The sequence below is a fragment of the Schistocerca gregaria genome, chromosome 7, assembly GCF_023897955.1.
Source record: "Schistocerca gregaria isolate iqSchGreg1 chromosome 7, iqSchGreg1.2, whole genome shotgun sequence".
Classification (NCBI taxonomy): Eukaryota; Metazoa; Arthropoda; class Insecta; order Orthoptera; family Acrididae; genus Schistocerca; species Schistocerca gregaria.
Genome location: NC_064926.1, coordinates 272,324,714 through 272,344,836, shown reverse-complemented (window position 1 = coordinate 272,344,836; position 20,123 = coordinate 272,324,714). Strand labels below are relative to the sequence as shown.

The 20,123-nt window shown below is 42.5% G+C and overlaps 1 protein-coding gene across 1 annotated transcript in view; it reads right to left on the bottom strand.

Moving 5' to 3' along the window:
* Positions 1-8,081: 8,081 nt before the first annotated feature.
* The window catches only part of LOC126281971 (nose resistant to fluoxetine protein 6-like), a 316,561-nt gene continuing 304,519 nt past the window's right edge, over positions 8,082-20,123 (bottom strand). Inside the window, exons 13-15 of the mRNA XM_049981346.1 lie at positions 16,601-16,743; positions 8,514-8,619; positions 8,082-8,392 (exon numbers count right to left, since the gene is read on the bottom strand). Coding sequence (XP_049837303.1) covers positions 8,349-8,392; positions 8,514-8,619; positions 16,601-16,743 — 293 coding nt within the window. The 3' untranslated portion in view covers positions 8,082-8,348. The remainder of the gene's footprint in view (positions 8,393-8,513; positions 8,620-16,600; positions 16,744-20,123) is intronic.

Below are 20,123 nucleotides of genomic sequence, written 5' to 3'. Positions count from 1 at the left end.
CCCCGTCTCCCATCTGTCAGCTGTGGAGAGCACCATTCGCCTTGCTCATCTGACTGCAGTATTCCCCAGAAAGAAATGAAAATCATGGAGTGCAAGACCTTGGACAGGCTGACCTACACTGAGGCTAAGAGAAAATTTGAACGCCTGCATCCTGTGCATATGACATCGTCTTACGCCACCGCTACAACAGTTCTGGAACCATCAGCTCTGCCAACCCAGGTCACCTCTCAGAGCTGGAAGACTACATCTGCCCCCTTGATGGTGGGGGGCATTTGTCCCTGTTGCTCCTGCACCACCTACTTCGGGAGCAACACCCCCCCCCTCCTCCCAACCATGGAGGACGTCCGTCCCCACTTCTAAGCCGGAGAAGTGTAAGTGTTCTTCGGCTTTTCTTGCTAGGAAGGGGTCCCTTGGGTCACTCCCTTCCCAGGTTTCTGCTAATGGGAAAGACGACACCCGCCAGCAGTTGAAGAGCCCAAAAGCAGCTGGCTAGAGGGCTTCACGCTCATCTTTAGTCCCAGAGACTGAGCCAGTGAAGTCGTCCCAGCCAGTGAAATCCAAGGAGCAGTGAGAGAAATCCAAAAAGAAAACCCCTAAGACCAAGGAAATTGCGGTGGCACCCACACCACCACTACCTACAAGCTCTGCGCCTGAGGCTGGGGTGGAGATTTTGGCGTCCGCTGAGGACTTAAGAGATCTTGCCAGACCCTCAGACACAATGGACATAGACTGCTCAGGCAATAACTGATGGCACCAGGTGACTCTGAGGTGTAAACTGTCTCATTGAATGTTCCATTCCTTCCCAGTCTTACGATGTCAGTGGAATTGTAGCGGTTTTTTCCACCGCCTGGCTGAGCTACGGCAACTGTTAAGCTTTACACCTGCTATCTGCATTGCCCTCCAGGAAACCTGGTTCCCAGCAATGCGGACCCCTCCCCTCTGTGGCTATAAGGAATATTACAGGAACCATAGCGACTATAATCGAGTGTCAGGTGGAGTTTGCGTTTATGTCCTAAACTCGGTCTGTAGTGGACACGTGGCCCTTCAAACCCCTCTTGGAGCAGTGGCTGTCAGAATAAGAATGACACAGGAAATAACCGTCTGCAGTGTATATCTTCCTCCAGATAGTGCAGTACCCCTGAATGTATTAGCTGCACTGATTGATCAACTCCCTAAACCTTTCCTACTTGTGGGAGATTTTAATGCCCACAACCCCTTGTGGGGTGGTACGCTGGTACCATGCTTACTGGCTGAGGCAGAGATGTCGAAACTTTACTGTCGCAATTTGACCTCTGCCTCTTAAATACTGGGGCCACCATAAATTTCAGTGTGGCTCACGGTAGTTACTCGGCCATTGATTTATCAATTTGCAGCCCAGGACTTCTCCCATGTATCCACTGGAGAGCACATGACAACCTGTGTGGTAGTGACCACTTCCCCATCTTCCTGTCACTGCCCCAGCGTCAGGCACATGGACGTCTGCCCAGATTGGCTTTGAACAAGGCGGACTGGGGAACTTTCACCTCTGCTGTCACTGCTGCATCACCCCTACATGGTAACATCGATGTGATGGTTGAGCTGGTGACTAGCACAATTGTTTCTGCAACAGAAAACACGATCCCTTGCTCTTTAGGGTACCTGAGGTGTAAAGCAGTTCCTTGGTGGTCGCTGGAAGTCACTGAAGCAATTAAGAAGCATCAGCGAGCTCTACAGTGGCATAAGTGGCACCCTTCCCCAGAGCACCTCATAGACTTTAAATGGCTCTGTGCCCGTGTTTGCTACTTTATCAAACAACAAAACAAGGAGTGTTGGGAGAGATATGTCTGCACCATTGGGTGTCACACATCACCTGACCAAGTCTGGGCAAAGATCAAACATCTTTTCGGGTACCAGGCCCCAACAGCTGTCCCCGGTGTTACCATAAATGACGAGTTATGTACCGACACAAACGCGATTGCCGAGCACTTTGCTCAAGCCTCTGCATTGGAGAATTACCCCCCAGCCTTTCACACAATGGAACAGCGGTTGGAAGGGAACGTCCTCTCATTCACTACACGTTGCAGTGAAACCTATAACGCCCCATTTACAGAGTGGGAGCTCCTCAGTGCCCTTGCACATTGCCCTGACACAGCTCCTGGGCCTGATTGCATCCACAGCCAGATGATTATACATCTCTCATGTGACTACAAGCGACATCTTTTCATTATCTTCAACTGGCTCGTGCGATGATGCTCTTCCATCGCAATGGCGGGAGAGCACTATCATTCCGGTGCTCAAACCTGGTAAAAACCCGCTTGATTTGGATAACTGGTGGCCCATCAGCTTCACCAATATTCTGTGTACAGCTGCTGGAATGTATGGTATGTCGCCAGTTGGGTTGGGTCCTGGAGCCATGTGGCTTGCTGGCTCCATGTCAGGGCGGCTTCTGCCAGGATCGCTCTACCACTGATAATCTTGTGTCCATCAAATCTGCCATCCGAACAGCCTTTTCCAGACAGCAACACCTGATTGACATCTTTTTTTGACTTACGTAAAGCATACAACATGACTTGGCGACATCATATCCTTGCCACATTGTATGAGTGGGGTATCTGAGGCCCGCTCCCAATTTTTATCCAAAACTTCCTGTCGCTTCATACTTTCCATGTTCGAGTTGGTGACACCCATAGTTCCATTCATATCCAGCAGAATGGAGTCCCGCAGGGCCCTGTATGGAGTGTCTCTCTATTTTTAGTGGCCATTAACAGTCTAGCAGCAGCTGTCGGGCCCTCCATCTTACCTTCTCTGTATGCAGACGACTTCTGCATTTTGTACTGCTGCTCCAGTACTGTTGTCGCTGAGTGGCACCTCTAGGGAGCCATCCATAAGGCACAGTCATGGGCTCTAGCCCACGGCTTCCAGTTTTCAGCCGCAAAGTCGTGTGTCATGCACTTCCGTCGGCATCGTATCATTCATCCAGAACCCGCACTTTACCTTAATGATAATGCACTCATTGTGGTGGAGATCTATCAATTCCTAGGACTGGTTTTTGACGCTTGATTGACTTGGCTCCCTCATCTTCGTCAGCTTAAGCAGAAGTGCTTCCAGCAACTCAATGCCCTCTGTTGCCTGAGCAACACCAATTGGGGTGCAGATGGCTCTATGCTGCTGCAGCTCTACAGAGCCCTTGTCCAATCCTGAACTGACTATGAGAGTGTGGTTTATGGTTTGGCAGCGCCTTAAGCTTTGCATTTACTCAACCCTGTGCATCACTGTGGAGTTCAATTAGCGACAGGAGCTTTCAGGATGAGTCCAGTGACCAACGTACTGGTGGAGGCTGGAGTCCTTCCACTGTAGATCAGAAGTGCGCAACTGCTCGCCAGTTACGCAGTACACATTTATAATTCCCCTGAGCATCCAAATTACCGTCTCCTTTTCCTGCCTGCGGCAGTCCATCTCATGCATTGGAGGTCCAGATCAGGGCTAACGTTTGCGGTTCGCGTACGGTCCTTCTCTCTGAACTGGAATTCTTCCCTTTACCACCTCTACTTGCGATCCGTTCACGTTCGCCTTTGCGGTGTTTGCCTCTGCTGCAACTTCGTCTGGGCCTTTTGCATGGCCCTAAGGACTCCATTAACCCCACTGCTCTAGGCTGTCACTTCCTGTCGATTCTTGACGTGTTCTGGGGCTCTGAAGTGGTTTAGACTGACAGCTCAATGGCTGATGTTCACATAGGATTCATGGAGGACATATTGAGCAGCACTCCTTGCCAGCTGGTTGCAGTGTTTTCAATGCAGAGCTGACGGCCATGTCTCGTACTCTTGAGTACATCTGCTCATGCCCTGGCGAGTCATTTCTCCTGTGTACTGACTCGTTGAGCAGCCTACAAGCTATCGACCAGTGCTACCCTCACCAACTTCTGGTAGTGTCCAGGAGTCCATCCATGGCCTTGAAAAGTCCCGCCATTCCGTGGTGTTTGTGTGGACCCCAGGACACGTCGGAATCCCCGGCAACGAATTTGCTGACAGGCTGGCCAAACAGGCGACGTGGAAACCAGTTCTGGAGATAGGCATCTCCGAAGCTGACCTACGTTCTGTCTTACACTGCAGGGTTTTCCGGCTTTGGGAGATGGAATGACATAACAGCACGTACAACAAACTGTGTGTCATACTATGAATGTATGGAAGTCTTCCATCCAGGCCTCTCGCAGGGAGTTAGTTGTCCTCTGGCAGCTCCGCATTGACCTAATGTGGCTAACGCATGGTTACCTACTCCGTTTCGAGTACCCACCTCAGTGTTGCTGTGGCTCCCAAATGACAGTCTTTTGAAATTAGTTGTAACAGTAATTCTGACTTACGTATCTCATAAACAGTGTGTATTATCTCTGATTATTACTGTTTGGTAATTTAAACTGTGTAGCCAGCCCCCAACATTTCGGTCAGGGTATGTGGTTACTTAATGTTCATGACACTATGCATCATGCAGAGCTTTCTGCGTAGACCTCGCTATAGATAGCACTCAGTTGGCGCCAGCAAAAGTAATTTTTTTTCTCCCCTAGTAAAGTAGGACAACATTCAAAACTGTTTCTCTTTTAATGTTAAAAACAAGGCATTTTTTCTAAGTATTTTCATTATTTTTTACTATAAATTATTTTAATAACTACTACAGTCGCTCACTGAGGTTTTTGCTGGGTGCTTTCTTTACGTTGTGGATGGCCTTAGCCCCCAATACATTTTCTCAAGGGACTCGCATCTTTGTGAATCAGAAGTTTTAAATACCTGGTTATAAATGATAGGAATGGCTTTAGCTGATTCAAATAGAACCCTAATCTTTTGACCTCTAGCTGCACTGCCCACTTTTAGCCGCTCTGAGGCAGACTTTTAACTTTCCCAGCTCCCTGCCTTAGGTGTTGGGTGACAATGCCTCCACAGCAGCTTTAGTTTCACGTTTTATCTGCAAGAGTGGGTTTTATACTTCTATGTAGGTGGTTTTGCCGCTTGTATGTTCTTCGTCCCTCCGTGTCCTCCACCCTAGTGCTTTTAGGATGGAGGTTTTAATGTGGTGCAGAGTGGCTGGCTTTCCCTTTTTATTCTCATGGTTAGCCAGCCACTGTAATTTGCTTTCATGTTTTACTCTCTTCTGTTTCTAGCATCTCTCTGTTGTTTTCTTGTCCTCTTTTTGTTCCTTTTAGTGTTCATTACCTTCCCTTTGTTCTTGTGGCTTTTCCTTTCTTTCTGTTTTGTGTTATATGTTTCCTCCATTTTATTCTCACACTTGTGACATTGTTTTATTAGGAATAAGGGACTGATGACGCCATAGTTTGGTCCCTTCTCCTGCCTTTAAACCAACCAACCTCTGGGGACGTACAGTACTTCTTGTGAAAAATGCCCTTCGAAATACATGGGCCAAATGGAGAGAAGTTTTATTGAAAGGTGTAGGAATTGTACTGCTAATTCTAGTACAAAGTCAGCTTTGAGTGCTCACTTGCAGGAGACAGAAGAGACAGTCTCTGATGTTGCACCAATCTTCAAATACTTCACTGAGAGAAAAATGGCAATGTTCTAAATCTAGAAGAATTAGAGATTTTTTGAGCATTGAAAAGAGCCCCAGAAAATGCACTCAACTCCCAAGCAGATTTATGTCACAGAAATGTCTTAGCCAATTTTGATTATTTAAGTGAATTATGTTTTATGGCCCTACCATTGTTTTTTATTATTGTAAAAGGTATTTCATTTATGAAAACAGTTTTATTAATTGTAAGGACACTACAGTGGATAGTGCTGGAACATAGGACTCTAGATAGTACCTGGAAGTCTTTTGAAATTAGTTGTAACATAATTCTGACTTAGGTATCTCATAAACAGTGTGTATTATCTCTGATTATTACTGTTTGGTAATTTAAAATGTGTAGCCAGCCCCCAACATTTCAATCAGGGTATGTGGTTACTTAATGTTCATGACACTATGCATGCAGAGCTTTCTGCATAGGCCTCACTATAGATAGCCCTTAGTTGGCACCAGCAACAGTAATGTTTCCTTCCCAAGTAAAGTATGATAATATTCAAAACTGTTTCTCTTTTAATGTTAAAAACAAGGCACTTTTTTCTAAGTATTTTCGTTATTTTTTACTATAAATTATTTTAATAACTACTACAGTTTTGATTGAGATTTTTGCTGGGTGCTTTCTTTAGGTTGGGTATGTCCTTAGCCCCCAATGCATTTTATCAAGGCACTCGCATATTCATGAATCAGAAGTTTTAAATACCTGTTAGGAATGGCTTTAGCTGTTTCAAATAGAACCTTAATCTTTTGACAGTAAATAGACCCAGACCTTATCGCTTTAATTGCCCGTTCTTGGCATGACTAAATTTCTGATCAGTTCTTTTATTCCTTTGTATACATTGAAGCACCTGAAGATGCAAATTTAATTTGCAAAACTGGTCATGTGCTCCAACGAAGAGTTCTAACAGTAACAATGGTCTTGTTCGTTCAGATCATGGAATATTTTGGCTGCGGTTGCTCCACGTATAAAGTAGTGTGTACATCAATTGAAACCACAAGTGTACACAGTAGTCATCACTTCTAGCTGAGTTAATTCACCAGAGACTAATTGCAAAGGGGTTAATGATTTCATAATAAATGAATGGCTGCTCCAATATTTGTTAATTGCAAACTGTTGACTATAATGAAATTCCTCATTTACATTTCCCACTCAGTTATCCATTACAAAACCAATCAGGTTTGAAATGATTGATTATCTTTCCTTTTAACAATGTTTACTAACACATATATTTTAATTCAAACAATGTAATAAATCACTGCATTTATTACAAATGTACTTGTTTGTCCCTATACATCTTACCTCTTCCATGTCTAGATGAAAGAGAGCTAATTACAGAAGTCTGCTGTTGTAAAACACATTTTACAGATACATCTATGCAGGGATTTATAATTAATTAATTGTTGATTTTGCTATGCTTCACTGATACTTTATGGTCTGTGTGAAACGCCCGACATTTGATGTAAGAAGAACATACTGCTAGGATTCTTGCAGTGCTACTAGGATGCACTAGTGTCTGTCCACACGTTCTCATGCACGAAGAATCAGTGCGGTCTGAGGCGCCTTGTCACGGTCCAAGTGGCATCCCCCATCAGAGGTTCAAGTCCTCCCTTGGGCATGGGTGTGTATGTTCTCCGTAACGTAAGTTAGATTCAGTAGTGTGTAGGCTTAGGGATCGATGACCTCTGCAGTTTGGTCCCGTAAGACCTTACCACAAATTTACAAATTTCAGGTATGAAAGGGAGAAAATACAGCTTCAGTATTAGCTCTTGTTAACTTATTTCTACTTTTGAAGGTAAATCTTGTATGTGCACATTTCTGACAATCAAGCAGCACAATTTCAATGGTCAATAAGATGTGGAAGAAAAACAAACATGGCAGAAGAAATAAAAGGTAGAGTTCACTATTGACTGTGTGATTGTAACCTTACCCCCACCCCTTACACATGCGCACTTTCATATAGTTCATCTGCAGTTGCCTCTCAGTCCCTAGTGTTGCTACCTATGGATTATGGGATTCTGGGTTCGAATCCCGGCTGGGTTGGGGACTTTCTCTGTCCAGAGAATGGGTGTTAGTGTTGTCTTCATCGTTCCATCATCATTCGCGAAAGTGACTGGATTGGACTGTGTACAGACCGTGAATTTGAATGGGTGCTGATGAATGTGCAATTGAGTGCCCCACAAGCCAATCACCACCACAACCACCATCACCACCACCACCACCACCACCTGCCAACCCTTTTTCCATCTTCAGAAATTTTAAACAGAAAGCAAAATTCATTATTATTTTATTAGGGTAAAAAGGGAGAAGAGGGGGGGGGGGGGGGTGCTGTATGAGATTGCTGCAGCTTTTTGATTATCGACACTTTTCTGTGGAAGGAAGAATGAAGGTAGGAAAGTCTCATTGAGTGGAAGCTTGAATGCTGCTCATTTTGGATGCAGATTCAAATGTCTTCTTTTTTTGGTGTGATCACAACAGTCATTGTTACATGTCACATCTGACACCATTTTCACTTAGGAAAAAAAGTGGGAACTGTCCCATGGAGTTTTGGCAGTATCATCAGTAGATACTGTCATTTATTTTATAAAAATGTGATTTAACTTACATACAAATGCTTCACATAAAAAAGCAAGGGAATACAGTCATATTCTTTCTTTCTTTCTTTCTCTCTCTCTCTCTCTCTCTCTCTCTCTCTCTCTCTCTCTCTCTCTCTCTCTCTCTAAGACAGTTCATCACAGGAAATTTGTACAGTCAAATCATGAACATTAATATGCAAGACATGAACTTAAATGCAGCTATGATGTATTCATCAGGAACATTTTTCCTTTGTTTGTTCTTTTTCTGTCCTCTGGCCTGCAACAGAAAGATTTTTTTTTTACAATACTACATCAGACAACATCAGAATTTGAAGTACTCTTTATAGTATCAAAGTATAACTGAGATGATGGACAATACTTGCATAATTTGTACTTACTGCCTCTCATTAGAATATTTTTCACGTGATGCATAGGCAAATCAAATAGTAGAGTGAAAATCACAGATAAGATGATGACTACAGCCAGTCCCTGAAGGGGGAAGAACTGGAACAAATATAAATAATATACCATGAAATATGAAGACAATGCCTTTATACTTTATTACAAATGTGCAGAATGAAGAAACCTCTCAATATATTTACAATGAGAACCAAAATCTAAATCTTACTACACCTACATCTGTACTCTGCACACCACTGTGAATGGCAGAGGGTAAGTCCCATTGTACCAGTTAGTTAGGTTCTTCAGATTCTGTTCATGTATTGAGCAAGCAAGAATGTTTGTTTAAATGCCTAATGTGAGTGTGTGTTGTAGTTAATATACTCTTGTTCTCATGATCTCTATGTGAGTGATAAGTAGGGGGTTATAGTATATTTCTAGAATAAACATTTAAAGCCAGTTCTTGAGACTTTGTAAATGGGTTTTCTCTGGGTAGTTTATATCTTATCTTCAAAAGTCTGCCGATTTCAGTTTCTTCCGCATCTTTGTGATACCCTCTCAGGGGTCAAACATTTGTGGTGCTCTTCTCTGTGTATGCTCAATATCTCATGTTAGAACTATGTGGTAGGGTCCCATAGTGGGTTGCACAAATGATTTGTAAGCAATCTCTTTTGTAGACTACCAATGAATCGAAGTCTACCACCTGTTTTACTCATGACTGAGCCTATGTGATCATTCCATTTCATATTCCCACAAATGTTCGGTATTTGTGTGAGTTGACCATTTCAAACTGTCTCTTATTGATATTATGTATACTACAAGATACTATTATTCTTTTATTTTCTAAGGTGCACAGTTTTACATTTCTGAATATTTATAGCAAGTTGCCAATCATTCCACCACATGGAAATCTTATCAAGATGTAATTGAACATGTACGCAGCTTCTTTCACACAGCACTTCACTATAGATAACGGCAACATAAAAAAGGTCTGAGGTTACTATTAATATCATATGCAATGTTATTAATATACAACATAAACAGCAAAGACTCAACACATTTCCCTGGGGCACACCAGAAGTTACTTCTACATCTAACAATGACTACCCATCCAAGATAACATGCTGTGTCTTCCCTACCAAAAAATTGTCACTCTAGTTAAATTTTGCTTGATAACCCATATGAATGTACTTTAGACAATAGGTGTAGGTGTGGTACTGAGTCAAATGCTTTTCAGAAATCAAGAAATACTTCTCTACCTGACTGCCTAGATGTAAAGCTTTGAGTATGTCATGTGAGAAAAGTGAGAGTTGGTTTCGCATGATCAGTGTTTTCAGAATCCATGCTGGTTGGCACGGAGGAGGTAATTTTGTTCAAAATATCTCACTATGTTTGAGCTCAGAATATTTTCTAAGATTCTACAACAAATTAATGTCATCGGTACTGGACAACAGTTTTGTAGATCACTTCTACTACCTTTATTGTAAATGGGTAACCTTTGCATTCTTCTAGCTTTTGGGCACAGTTTTTTATCTTAAGGCTTTTTGATGGATTATAGTTGGAAGACGGGCTAACTCAGCTGCAAATTCAGTATAAATGTGCCAGGAATTCCACTGGGCCCTGGAGCTACGTTCAATTTTAACAGCTGTTTCTCAACACCACTACACTAATACTGATTTCATTCATCTTGTCAGTCGTACGAGGATGACTGGGGCAATATACCTGGGTTTTCCTTTGCAAAGGAACAGTTGAAAATGGAGTGAAGCATTTCAGCTTCTTTGTTTGATACACTCATTTTCAGTTCCTATCTTATTCGCTAGGGACAGGATACTAACTTGGGGGCCACTAACAGTCATTACATGTGACCAGAACTTCTGTGGATTTTGTGAATGATCATTTGATGATATACTGCGACAGTACTCACTGAAGGTTTCAAGCATTGCTGCATTGCTTTCTTGATGCCAAATGTATTTAATTCAGCATCTCTCTGTCTCTAGTCCTATGCTTTGGTTTATGCCTATTATGCAGTAGCCTCTGTTTCTTTAGAAGTTTCTTTACAGTGACTATATACCATGTAGGATCCCTGCCATTATGAACTGTTCTACTGGGTGTGTTTATCCAGTGCTTAGTCAACTATTCTTTTAAATTTGAGCCACAGTTCCTCAACATGCTCTTGCCCTGTGCTGAAAGTTTCAGATTCCTCATTGAGATCGTACACTGCTGATTTTTATCTAGTTGAACACACATATCTTTCTGCTTGTTTTAGTTGTCCTATGTAAATTGTTAATGATTGTTGGCACAACTGCATCACCTTCACTGATGCCAGTTTTTATGAGGATGATGTCAAAGAGGTCAGGTCTGCTTGTTGTCATTACATACAATATATTTCCATTGTGTGTGGGATAACGAACTATCTGTTCTAGGTAGTTTTCAGAGAAGGCATTTAGTAATGTTTCACTGGATGTCTTATCATGCCCATCACTAGCAAAACTAATTTTCTCAATTGACTGTTGGATGATTAAACCCTCCACTGATGATTACAGTATGACTGGGGAACTTATGTATAGGAAATTGAAGTTTTCTCCAAAGTGAGTGATTGCATCAGGAGATGAGGCTGGTGGGCGATAGAAGGTCCCAATTACCATTTTATACCCTCCCCTGAAGCAATCTCCCATGCACCTTCAGTTTCTATCTCGATGGATTTGAATTTATCTGTCATGACAAATACACCATCTTCATTTCCCATTAGCCTATCCCTCGAATAACCACTTAAATTATCCAAAAAAATCTCATTGCTATCAATTTCAGGTTTCAACCAGCTTTCTGCACGTATTATGTGAGCTTCACTGCTTTTCAAAAACATTTCAAACTCTGGCACTCTGTTGTGAATGCTTCAGCAGTTACATATTTTAATACCCTTGCCTACGGGGGGCATTCTTTTGGGTCTTACACTTATACTTCTGAGTCTCCTCCTGCTGTTGTTATCTGGACTGGATGGAGGGGGGGGGGGGGGAGGAGTGCATCCTACATAAGTTGAGCAATTAAAAAAAAAAAAAAGGAGTGCATCCTACATAAGTTGAGCAATGAACTAATTCAAAACTCACTGTCTTGAAGTGGTGACAGTAGTTAATTTAAAGCATTGTGTACATTAACTCATGCATATTTACTAAACCTGCACAAGTGCCCTTTCTTATATTTGCTGTGACTATTCAATACCATTGCTAAATGATAATGGGAATAATTGACTGGAGAAATACTAAAGTAAAGGAAATGCAACCACTCACTCATAGTGGACTGATGGTGGCACACAGAAACACACGACAGAAACAGTATTCCAACGAAGTTTTGAGCACTAGCTCTTTTTCTAGCAATAGCACACACATTCATACACAAAACCACACAGACACCCAAATGCACACTTCCCATGGCCTCAGGAAGATCAATTATTATTGATTACTGAAAGCAGTTGCTGGGCTGGTGGAGAAGGGGAGTGGGTAGGGAAGGATGCAAGGAGGGGGGAAAGTGACAGGTCTTTAGTCAGACGACTCTGTAGCTGCACAACAAGATGTAAAGAGTTCAGAGGGTACAGCAAAATAAGATGTGGATAGGAGGAGAGGAAGGAAACTAAAGGGGGGGCAGAAAGGTGAGAAAGTTGAAGAGGGAGAACGGGAGGGGGAGAGTAGGGAAAGGGGTTAAAGGGCAGAGGGTGCAAAAGAGAGAGAGAGAGACAGAGACAGAGAGAGAGAGAGAGAGAGAGAGAGAGAGAGAGAGAGAGAGAGATAGAGAGAGAGAGAGAGAGAGAACCCACATGGGGGGGGGGGGGGGAGAAGAGTGGTGGGAGAAAGGCAAGTGAGGCAGTGGGAACAGATTAGCAGAGGAGCACAGTTCAGAGAAACTTGAGCTGGAAGGAAGTATTTGAATGGTCCATGTAGTGAAGCAGCTGTTGAAGTCATTTGTGTTATGGTGTGCATGATGTTCAGAAACTGGAGGGTCAAGTTTCTTATCTGTCACAGTTTGATTGTGGTCATTCATGCAAGAAGACAGTTGGTTACTTGATATGCCCACATTGATTGTCATGTATACCCTGGCTACTTTCACATGTGGCCCTGTCTTTCATTGTTTAGATCCCCCATGCTCACAATTGTACGGCCATGGAACACTACCTTCCCTAATGTTGTCCTGATACCAGACCCACCACCTCATTCCTAATCCTCCAAGCCAATCACATCCTGACACAGTTATTTCACTTTCGAAGTCCAAATCCGTGGTACTGCTATGGGTAATCAATCTCTTGGCACCATCCTATTCCAACTCATTTAATTATGGGGTAGCTGGGAGAATCCTTCCTATTCGGTCAGCACCAAAAACCTGGTTTCAATTCATTTTTTATAATCTGGACTCATATTATGGACAACCTTTGCTCTTTTTCCACAACCTCCACTCCTATTCCGAAATCCACTTCACATGGTCGTTTTCAACTCTTTGAGCCGCCTTCCTAGATGCTGATTTTCGCCTCTCAGATGTCTCCATAAATACACCTGTCCTTATGAAGCGCATCAAGCACCAATAGTATTTTTACTTTGACAGCTCTCACCCTTTCATACAATTATCTGCTCCTCTGACACCAGTAAACCTATTAACCAGCCTCTGATCAGCACTCCACTGATCACCCTGGCCTTGAAAACCACAGTGACATCCTCCACCATGGCTTCAACTACCTATTTCTGTGCCCTGAGTTGAATGGTATTCTACCCCAAATCCTAACCACATTCCTTAAAGTAGTGTTCTGTTGCTCTCCCAACCTATTCTTATCCCACTTCCAATCCTGCACTGCATGGCTCACTACTCTGTGGTCGGTCCAAGTACAAGACCAGTCCTATTCACCCACTCACCACACTTCAACCTCAAGCATTTCCTACCCAGTAAAATGCAGAACCACATGGAAAGCAGCTTAGCTGAAGTTGCCGAATATAATGTGATGTGGTCATGACAATTAATCAACTGCCTGGCCACATGAATAGCCACCACAAAACTATGGCAAACCACAAACTTGACCTCCAGTTGCTGAACATGCTGCACACCGTAAAACAAATGATTTTGACATCTACTTCTCTACATGGGCCAGATGAATACTACTTTCCAGCACTGGTTTCACTGAACTCCGCAGATGGGAATTGTCTCTTCAACACATCCTACACTCCACAGCCCCATCGCTTAAACCTCTGCTAACTTGTTCTCACTGCGTCACCTTGACTTTTCCCTTCTCTCTTCTGCCCACTCCACTCCATCTCCATACACATTGAGCACTGGCTTCTCCTACCACTCTTCCACCCCAACCCCATGTGGACATTCTCTCCCCCCCCCCCCCCCTTCCTCCTTCCCCACATCCCATGTAATCATCCATTACTGATGTAAATTATAGTAGTGAAATAATGTGTGTGTGACTGTCTACAACAAATGGTCTACCACAAACAGACATAATGTGGAATAAGAACAACAATCATAAAATGATCCTATCTAATAGGGACCAGAGACGAGTATCATGCCTTTTCAATGACAGTCAGTTTCAACCAGTTGCCAAGTAACACTGCGAAGTGAACTGCACGCAATTTACATTTCAAGCCTGGAACCTCACAGCAGACACCTCACAGCAGACCACCACCTACATCGACACCTATAAGAAAAAGAAAGAAGAACTGCAGAAAGTGGACAGTAGCTGATGTAGATATCTAGTATGGTCTGACAATTAACGATTTTGCCTCTTTTTGAATTATGCAAATCTTCAAGTGCATTGGTGGCCCAAGGAGGCATTTAATCCACAGTGTATGGAAGGTCTAGTTCAGGCTGAAACTGATCCTAGTTCGGGCTGAAATTGGTCCTTTGATGTTTCACAGGTGTTATTTCTTGCATAACTTGAATCTGCCCATTCAGGATACCGAAGATGTAAATTAGGATTTTTTTTTTTTTGGACATTGTTGGTGAAAAAGTGCTGCCCTTTTCTTTAGATCTTTGTCATCTACATCTAAATACTTACTCTGCAAGCTGCCGTATGGTGCACTCACAAATAGAGGGAGAGAAAAATAACTGCCTAAAAGGCTCTGTACAGTCTCCAATTCCTTACATCTTATGTTTGTTGTCCTTATGCGAAAAGTACATTAGTGGCAGTAGAATCGTTCTTCAGTTGGCCTCAGATGCCATTTATCTAAATTTCTGCAATAGCACCTTGCAGAAAGATCTTTGTATTCTCTTCAGGGATTCCCACTGAGTTCACGAGGAACCTCTGTAATACTTGCATGCCAGTTGAGAATACCAGTAACAAATCTAGCAGCACGCTTCTGAATTGCTTCAATGTTGTGGCGATACCTGTAAGACACCGCTAGCCCACGCCTCTCACGGTGTGCGTTTAACCCCATTTAAATGACGCGCCAAGCGCGCACCCAGCGGCTGTACGATTAATTAAATAATCGGCGTAATCTCTGGTCCAGAGGGACGTGAAGAGGCTGTGGTCCAGAGAGAGAGTAGAGTCAGTCGAGTCTTGTTCAGTCTTAAGAGTCAGTCGAGCTAGAAAGTGTCTTGTGAAACGATCATTCTGTGGATAATATGTGATGATTTCTTTTATATGTGTTGTGTTGTCTTTTTCGATGAGTAAAAAAAAAAAAAAAAAATATAGGTAAAATAAATTTTTGTGATGTCCATCAATAAGTTCATTCCTGTAAAAATAGAACCACTTCCCTTCACCTTTATTCACCCTTTTTTCTTTCTTTCCTTTCAACAAAATAAAAACAAAAAAATTACCACCCTCCCTTTTTTTTTTAAATTCCGGACATCACAATGTCTTTCTTTAATCCGACCTGGTGGGGATTCCAAACATTCAAACAGTACTCAATAATGGGTCTCACTAGCATTCTATACATCACCTCCTTTGTAGATGAGTATGGTGTGGACAGTCCCTCCTTCCAAAATGACAATTGCCCCCCCCCCCCCCCCCCCCCCACACACACAGAGAACTTCCAAATTACATGGATGCTGAATGCTATGTTTCACCTGCTGTTCCAAACAACCCAGATATATTCTGTGGGATTAATATGGAGTGATTTAGTGAGCCATTTGAGGTGTGATAGGGTGCATGAATGTCTATCAGACCAGGAACATATGTGTACTTGCCTGTAATCAATACATCTGTGTGTGTGTGTGTGTGTGTGTGTGTGTGTGTTGGCAGATGATATGCTTTAATTTACCATCTAGTAAAGTCATCAGAAAATAATTATGAATTACAAAATGAATTAGACCAAATATCAGTGGTGCAAGAAGTGGAAATTCACTCTGAACAATAAAACGTGTGAGGCCTTCCACATAAGTACTAAAAAGAATGTGTTAAATATTGGTTACACTATAAACAATACAAATGTACAGGTTTAATTCAACTAAATACCTAGGGACTACAGTTATGAACAATTAACTTGGAACTATCACATAGAAAATGTTGTGGGGAAGACAAACTAAAGACTGCCTTTTATTGGTTACAACAAATCTTCTAAAGAGACTGCCTAAACTACGCTTGCCTGTCATCTGCTAGAGGATTGCTGCACAGTATGAAATCCTTTCCAGACTGGTTTGTCAGAGGATGTTGAAAAAGTTCAAAGAAGGGTGTCTCATTTAGTATTATTGTGATATAGGGAGAGAATGTCACATATATGGTACACAAGCTGGGGTGGCAATTGTTAAAACAGTTTTTTGTTGAAATGAGATATTTTCCAAATTTTCAATCCTCTGAATGTTAAAAGTGTTTCACTGACTTCCTTCTACATAGGGAGAAATGACCATCATAGTAAAATGGTTGAGAAATAGCCTGAAAGGGGTTCTGTGAACCCTCTGCCAAGTGTTTGGATGTGGATTGCAGAGCAGTGGTATGGATATAAATGGGCAGTGAAAATAATTTTTTATTCAAATGAGTAATGTTTTTAATTGTGTTTTTGTCATCTTTTCTGCTTGAAGACAGATTTTCTTATTTTCTAGCAAGCAGGTCTACTCTCAGGAAGCTACATAAATTATGATTAGACATAGTACATTGGTTGGTTTTACTTACACTCGACATAACAGTAAATACTTTGGCAGATCTGTTGATTCCAACATAGTAGTAAAATACAGGGAACTGTATCATATATAGTGCATATGATAAACGGCTTAAGATGACAAGTGGCCTCCAACTTAAAACATTATTCAGCTTTCCTGAAAAACAGAATTGCAACAGCATGAAGAACAGATCTAAAATTTAAGTTAAGAATTACATGTTTCTGCTTCATTACTGACAACTTACATCTGCTTATTAATATGTATATTGTAGTTTTTAATATATAAATAATGCAAATAAATTTGAAATCCTTACAGAATAACCTGGTTCTTCATTTTAGTATTAAAAATTTGCATAGTATGACTTATGATAAAGAAAGGGGAACTGGAAATGCAGCTCCTTAGAGCAAACATTAATATTTGATACATTTTAGAACCATTTTAGAAAAGTTGATTTAAACAAGTAATATGATGTTAACATCATTAGAATCTTCAGGAAGAAAGTACAAGTCATTAATTGTCATTCATCTAGGCACTGTCTGTCATTAAAAGAGGCTTGCATGTTGGCCAACTTTAAAATTACTGTAGGAAGTACCTTGGAACTTTTGGTTAATCCTGTAATTCCATTTTGTGCAAAAGTCTAGGGAAACCAGTTGGAATAGTGGTCCATATAATAGGATAACAACTAGATGACTAGTTTCATAAATAGAGGCCTGAAAATGTTGCCAATTTGGCACTGAACCTGGTAGCTAAAAAAATTATTAAATAAAATTATGGTTGTTGGCATCTACTTTTTCCAAGTTTATGTTAATTGGTCCTATGGAAGAGCATCCTTCCAGGTTATGGAAAATTATTAGTATCAATAATCAAACAATGTAAAATCCAGGATGGAATGTAACAATATTATGAGAAGGAAAGTTGCTACTCACCTTATAGCAGAGATGATGAATTGCAGATAGACACAACAAAAAGACTCTCACATGTGAGCAGCAGCACCAATGTATGACAGGAGTGGTGACTGGGTGGGAGTAAGGAGGAGGCTGAAATGGGGAGGGGGAGGGATAGAATTGTGGGGCTGAAAGACAGTCAAGTGCTGCAGGTTAGGCAGAGGGCAGGGAAGAGGTGGGGGGGGGGGGATTAGTGGAAAAGGAGAGAAATAAAAAGACTCGGTGTGTTGGTGGAATGATGGCTGTGTGGTGCTGGAAAGGGAACAGGGAATGAGCTGGATGGGTGAGGACAGTAACTAAGGAAGGTTGAGGTCAGGAGGGTTACGGAAATGTTCCCACTTGCGCCATTCAGAAAAGCTGGTGTTGGTGGGAAGGATCCATATGGCACAGGCTGTGAAGCAGTAATTGAAATGAAGGATATCATGTTTGGCAGCGTGTTCAGCAACACGGTAGTCTACTTGTTTATGGGCCACAGTTTGTCGATGACCATTCATGTCAACAGACAGCTTGCTGATTGTCATGCCTACATAGAATTCAGCATAGTGGTTGCAGCTTAGTTTGTAGACTACATGAGTGGTTTCACAGGAAGCCCTGCTTTTGATGGGATAGGTGATGTTAGTGACTGGAATGGAGTAGGTGGTGGTGGAAGGGTGTATGGGACAGGTCTTGCATCTAGGTTTACTACAGGGGTTTGAGCCATGAGGTAAGGGATTGGAAGCACAGGTTATGTATGGACAGACGAGTATGTTGTGTAGGTTCGGTGGACGGTGGAATACCACTGTGGAAGGGGTGGGAAGTATAGTGGGCAGGACATTTCTCATTTCAGGATGTGTGAGAGGTAATAGAAACCCTGGCAAAGAATGTAATTCAGTTGCATCAGTCCTGGGTGGTACTGAGTTACAAGGGAAATGCTCCTTTGTGGCTGGACAGTGGGTCTTTGGGAGGTGGTAGGAGACTGGAAAGATAAGGCATGGGAGATTTGTTTTTGTACAAGGTTGGGAGGATAATTACGCTCAGTGAAGGCTTCAGTGAGACCCTTGATACATCTCGAGAAGGACTGCTTGTCACTGCAGATTTGATGACCATGGGTGGCTAGGCAGTACAGAAGGGACTTGTTGGTATGGTATGGGTGGCAGCTATCAAAGTGTAGGTATTGCTGGTGGTTAGTAGGTTTGATATGGACAGAGGTACTGATGTAGCCTTCTTTGAGATAGAGATCAACATCTAGGAAGGTGGCTTGTTGGATTGAGTAGGCCAGGCGAAGCAAATTGGGGAGAAGTTGTTCAGGCTCTGAAGGAATGTGGACAGGGTGTCCTCACCTTCAATCCAGATAGCAAAAATGTCATCAATGAATCTGAACCAGGTGAGGGATTTAGGATTCTGGGTTTTTAGGAAGCATTCATCTAGATGGCCCATGAATAGGTTGGCGTAGGATGGCACCATGGGAGTGTCCATAGCCGTACCCCGGATTTGGTTGTAGGTAATGCCTTCAAAGTAGAAGCAATTGGTGGTGAGCAGAGCACCATGTGGTAAAAGGACAGGAACTGTGGAGAGTCGATGGAGTAAATGGTTGGTATCTTTTATATAGGTGGGTAGGTTGAAGGTGTTAGTCTATGAGAGCAGAGATTCTTTCAGTTGGGGGCACAGTAACAGGCCACAATGGGGCTTCCTGGATGGTTAAGTTTATGGGCTTCAGGAAGCATGTTGAAGGTAGGAGTGTGGGGAGTTGTAGGGGTAAGTAGAGAGATGGACTCAGGGGAGATGTTCTGGGATGGGTCTAAGGATTTAAGTAGTAATTGGGGAGCCTGCTGGGTTGCTGGATTGGGGTAACTGTGGCAAGGTTTATAGATGGAAGTACATGACAGCTGGCAGAGTCTTTCCATCAGGTATCATTGCAGTTCAAAACAACAGTGATGGAACCTTTGTCCGCAGGTAGGATTATAAGGTCGGGATCAGTTTTTAGATGGTGGGCTGCAGTTCTTTTTGTGGGTGTAATGTCAGTTAGCATATTGAGAGATTTGGGGAATGATTGTGAGGCAAGGTTCGAGATTAAGAAATTCTGAAAAGTTAGCAGGGGATGGTTTGGGGTCAGTGGGGGTGGATCATGGGTTGATGGAGGAGTGAACTGAGTCAGGAAATGTTCAATATTGGTCTTTGGTTGAGTCTGATTGGTAGGGTTGGTGGAGAAAAAGTGTTCCCACTGTAGGTACTGGGAGAAGGAGATACGCTCTTTACGAAGTCCTGCATGATTGAATTTGTGAGTGGGGCAAAAGGTGAGGCCTTTGGAAAGAACTGATATTTCTGTGGGGCCAAGGCTTCTGGTGGAAAGGTTCATGGCTGTGTTGTGGGTCTGTTTAGGTTCTGGGTTCTGTGTGGTGGTGGGAAGGAGTTTTGGAGGGTGGGGTAAGTGTAGTAAGTCTGCAAGACAGGGTTTGTCAGCTATGAGGGGACAGGAGGAGGTTGTACTCCAAGGTTGGGGTAAGACGTGAGCAGGATGGAGAGCTTTTTGAAGTGGCACTGTGCATGTTGCTCAAGTTCCTGCAGGACAAGAGTTCCAGTGTATGTTATGTGTTACAGGAATTTCTGATTGCA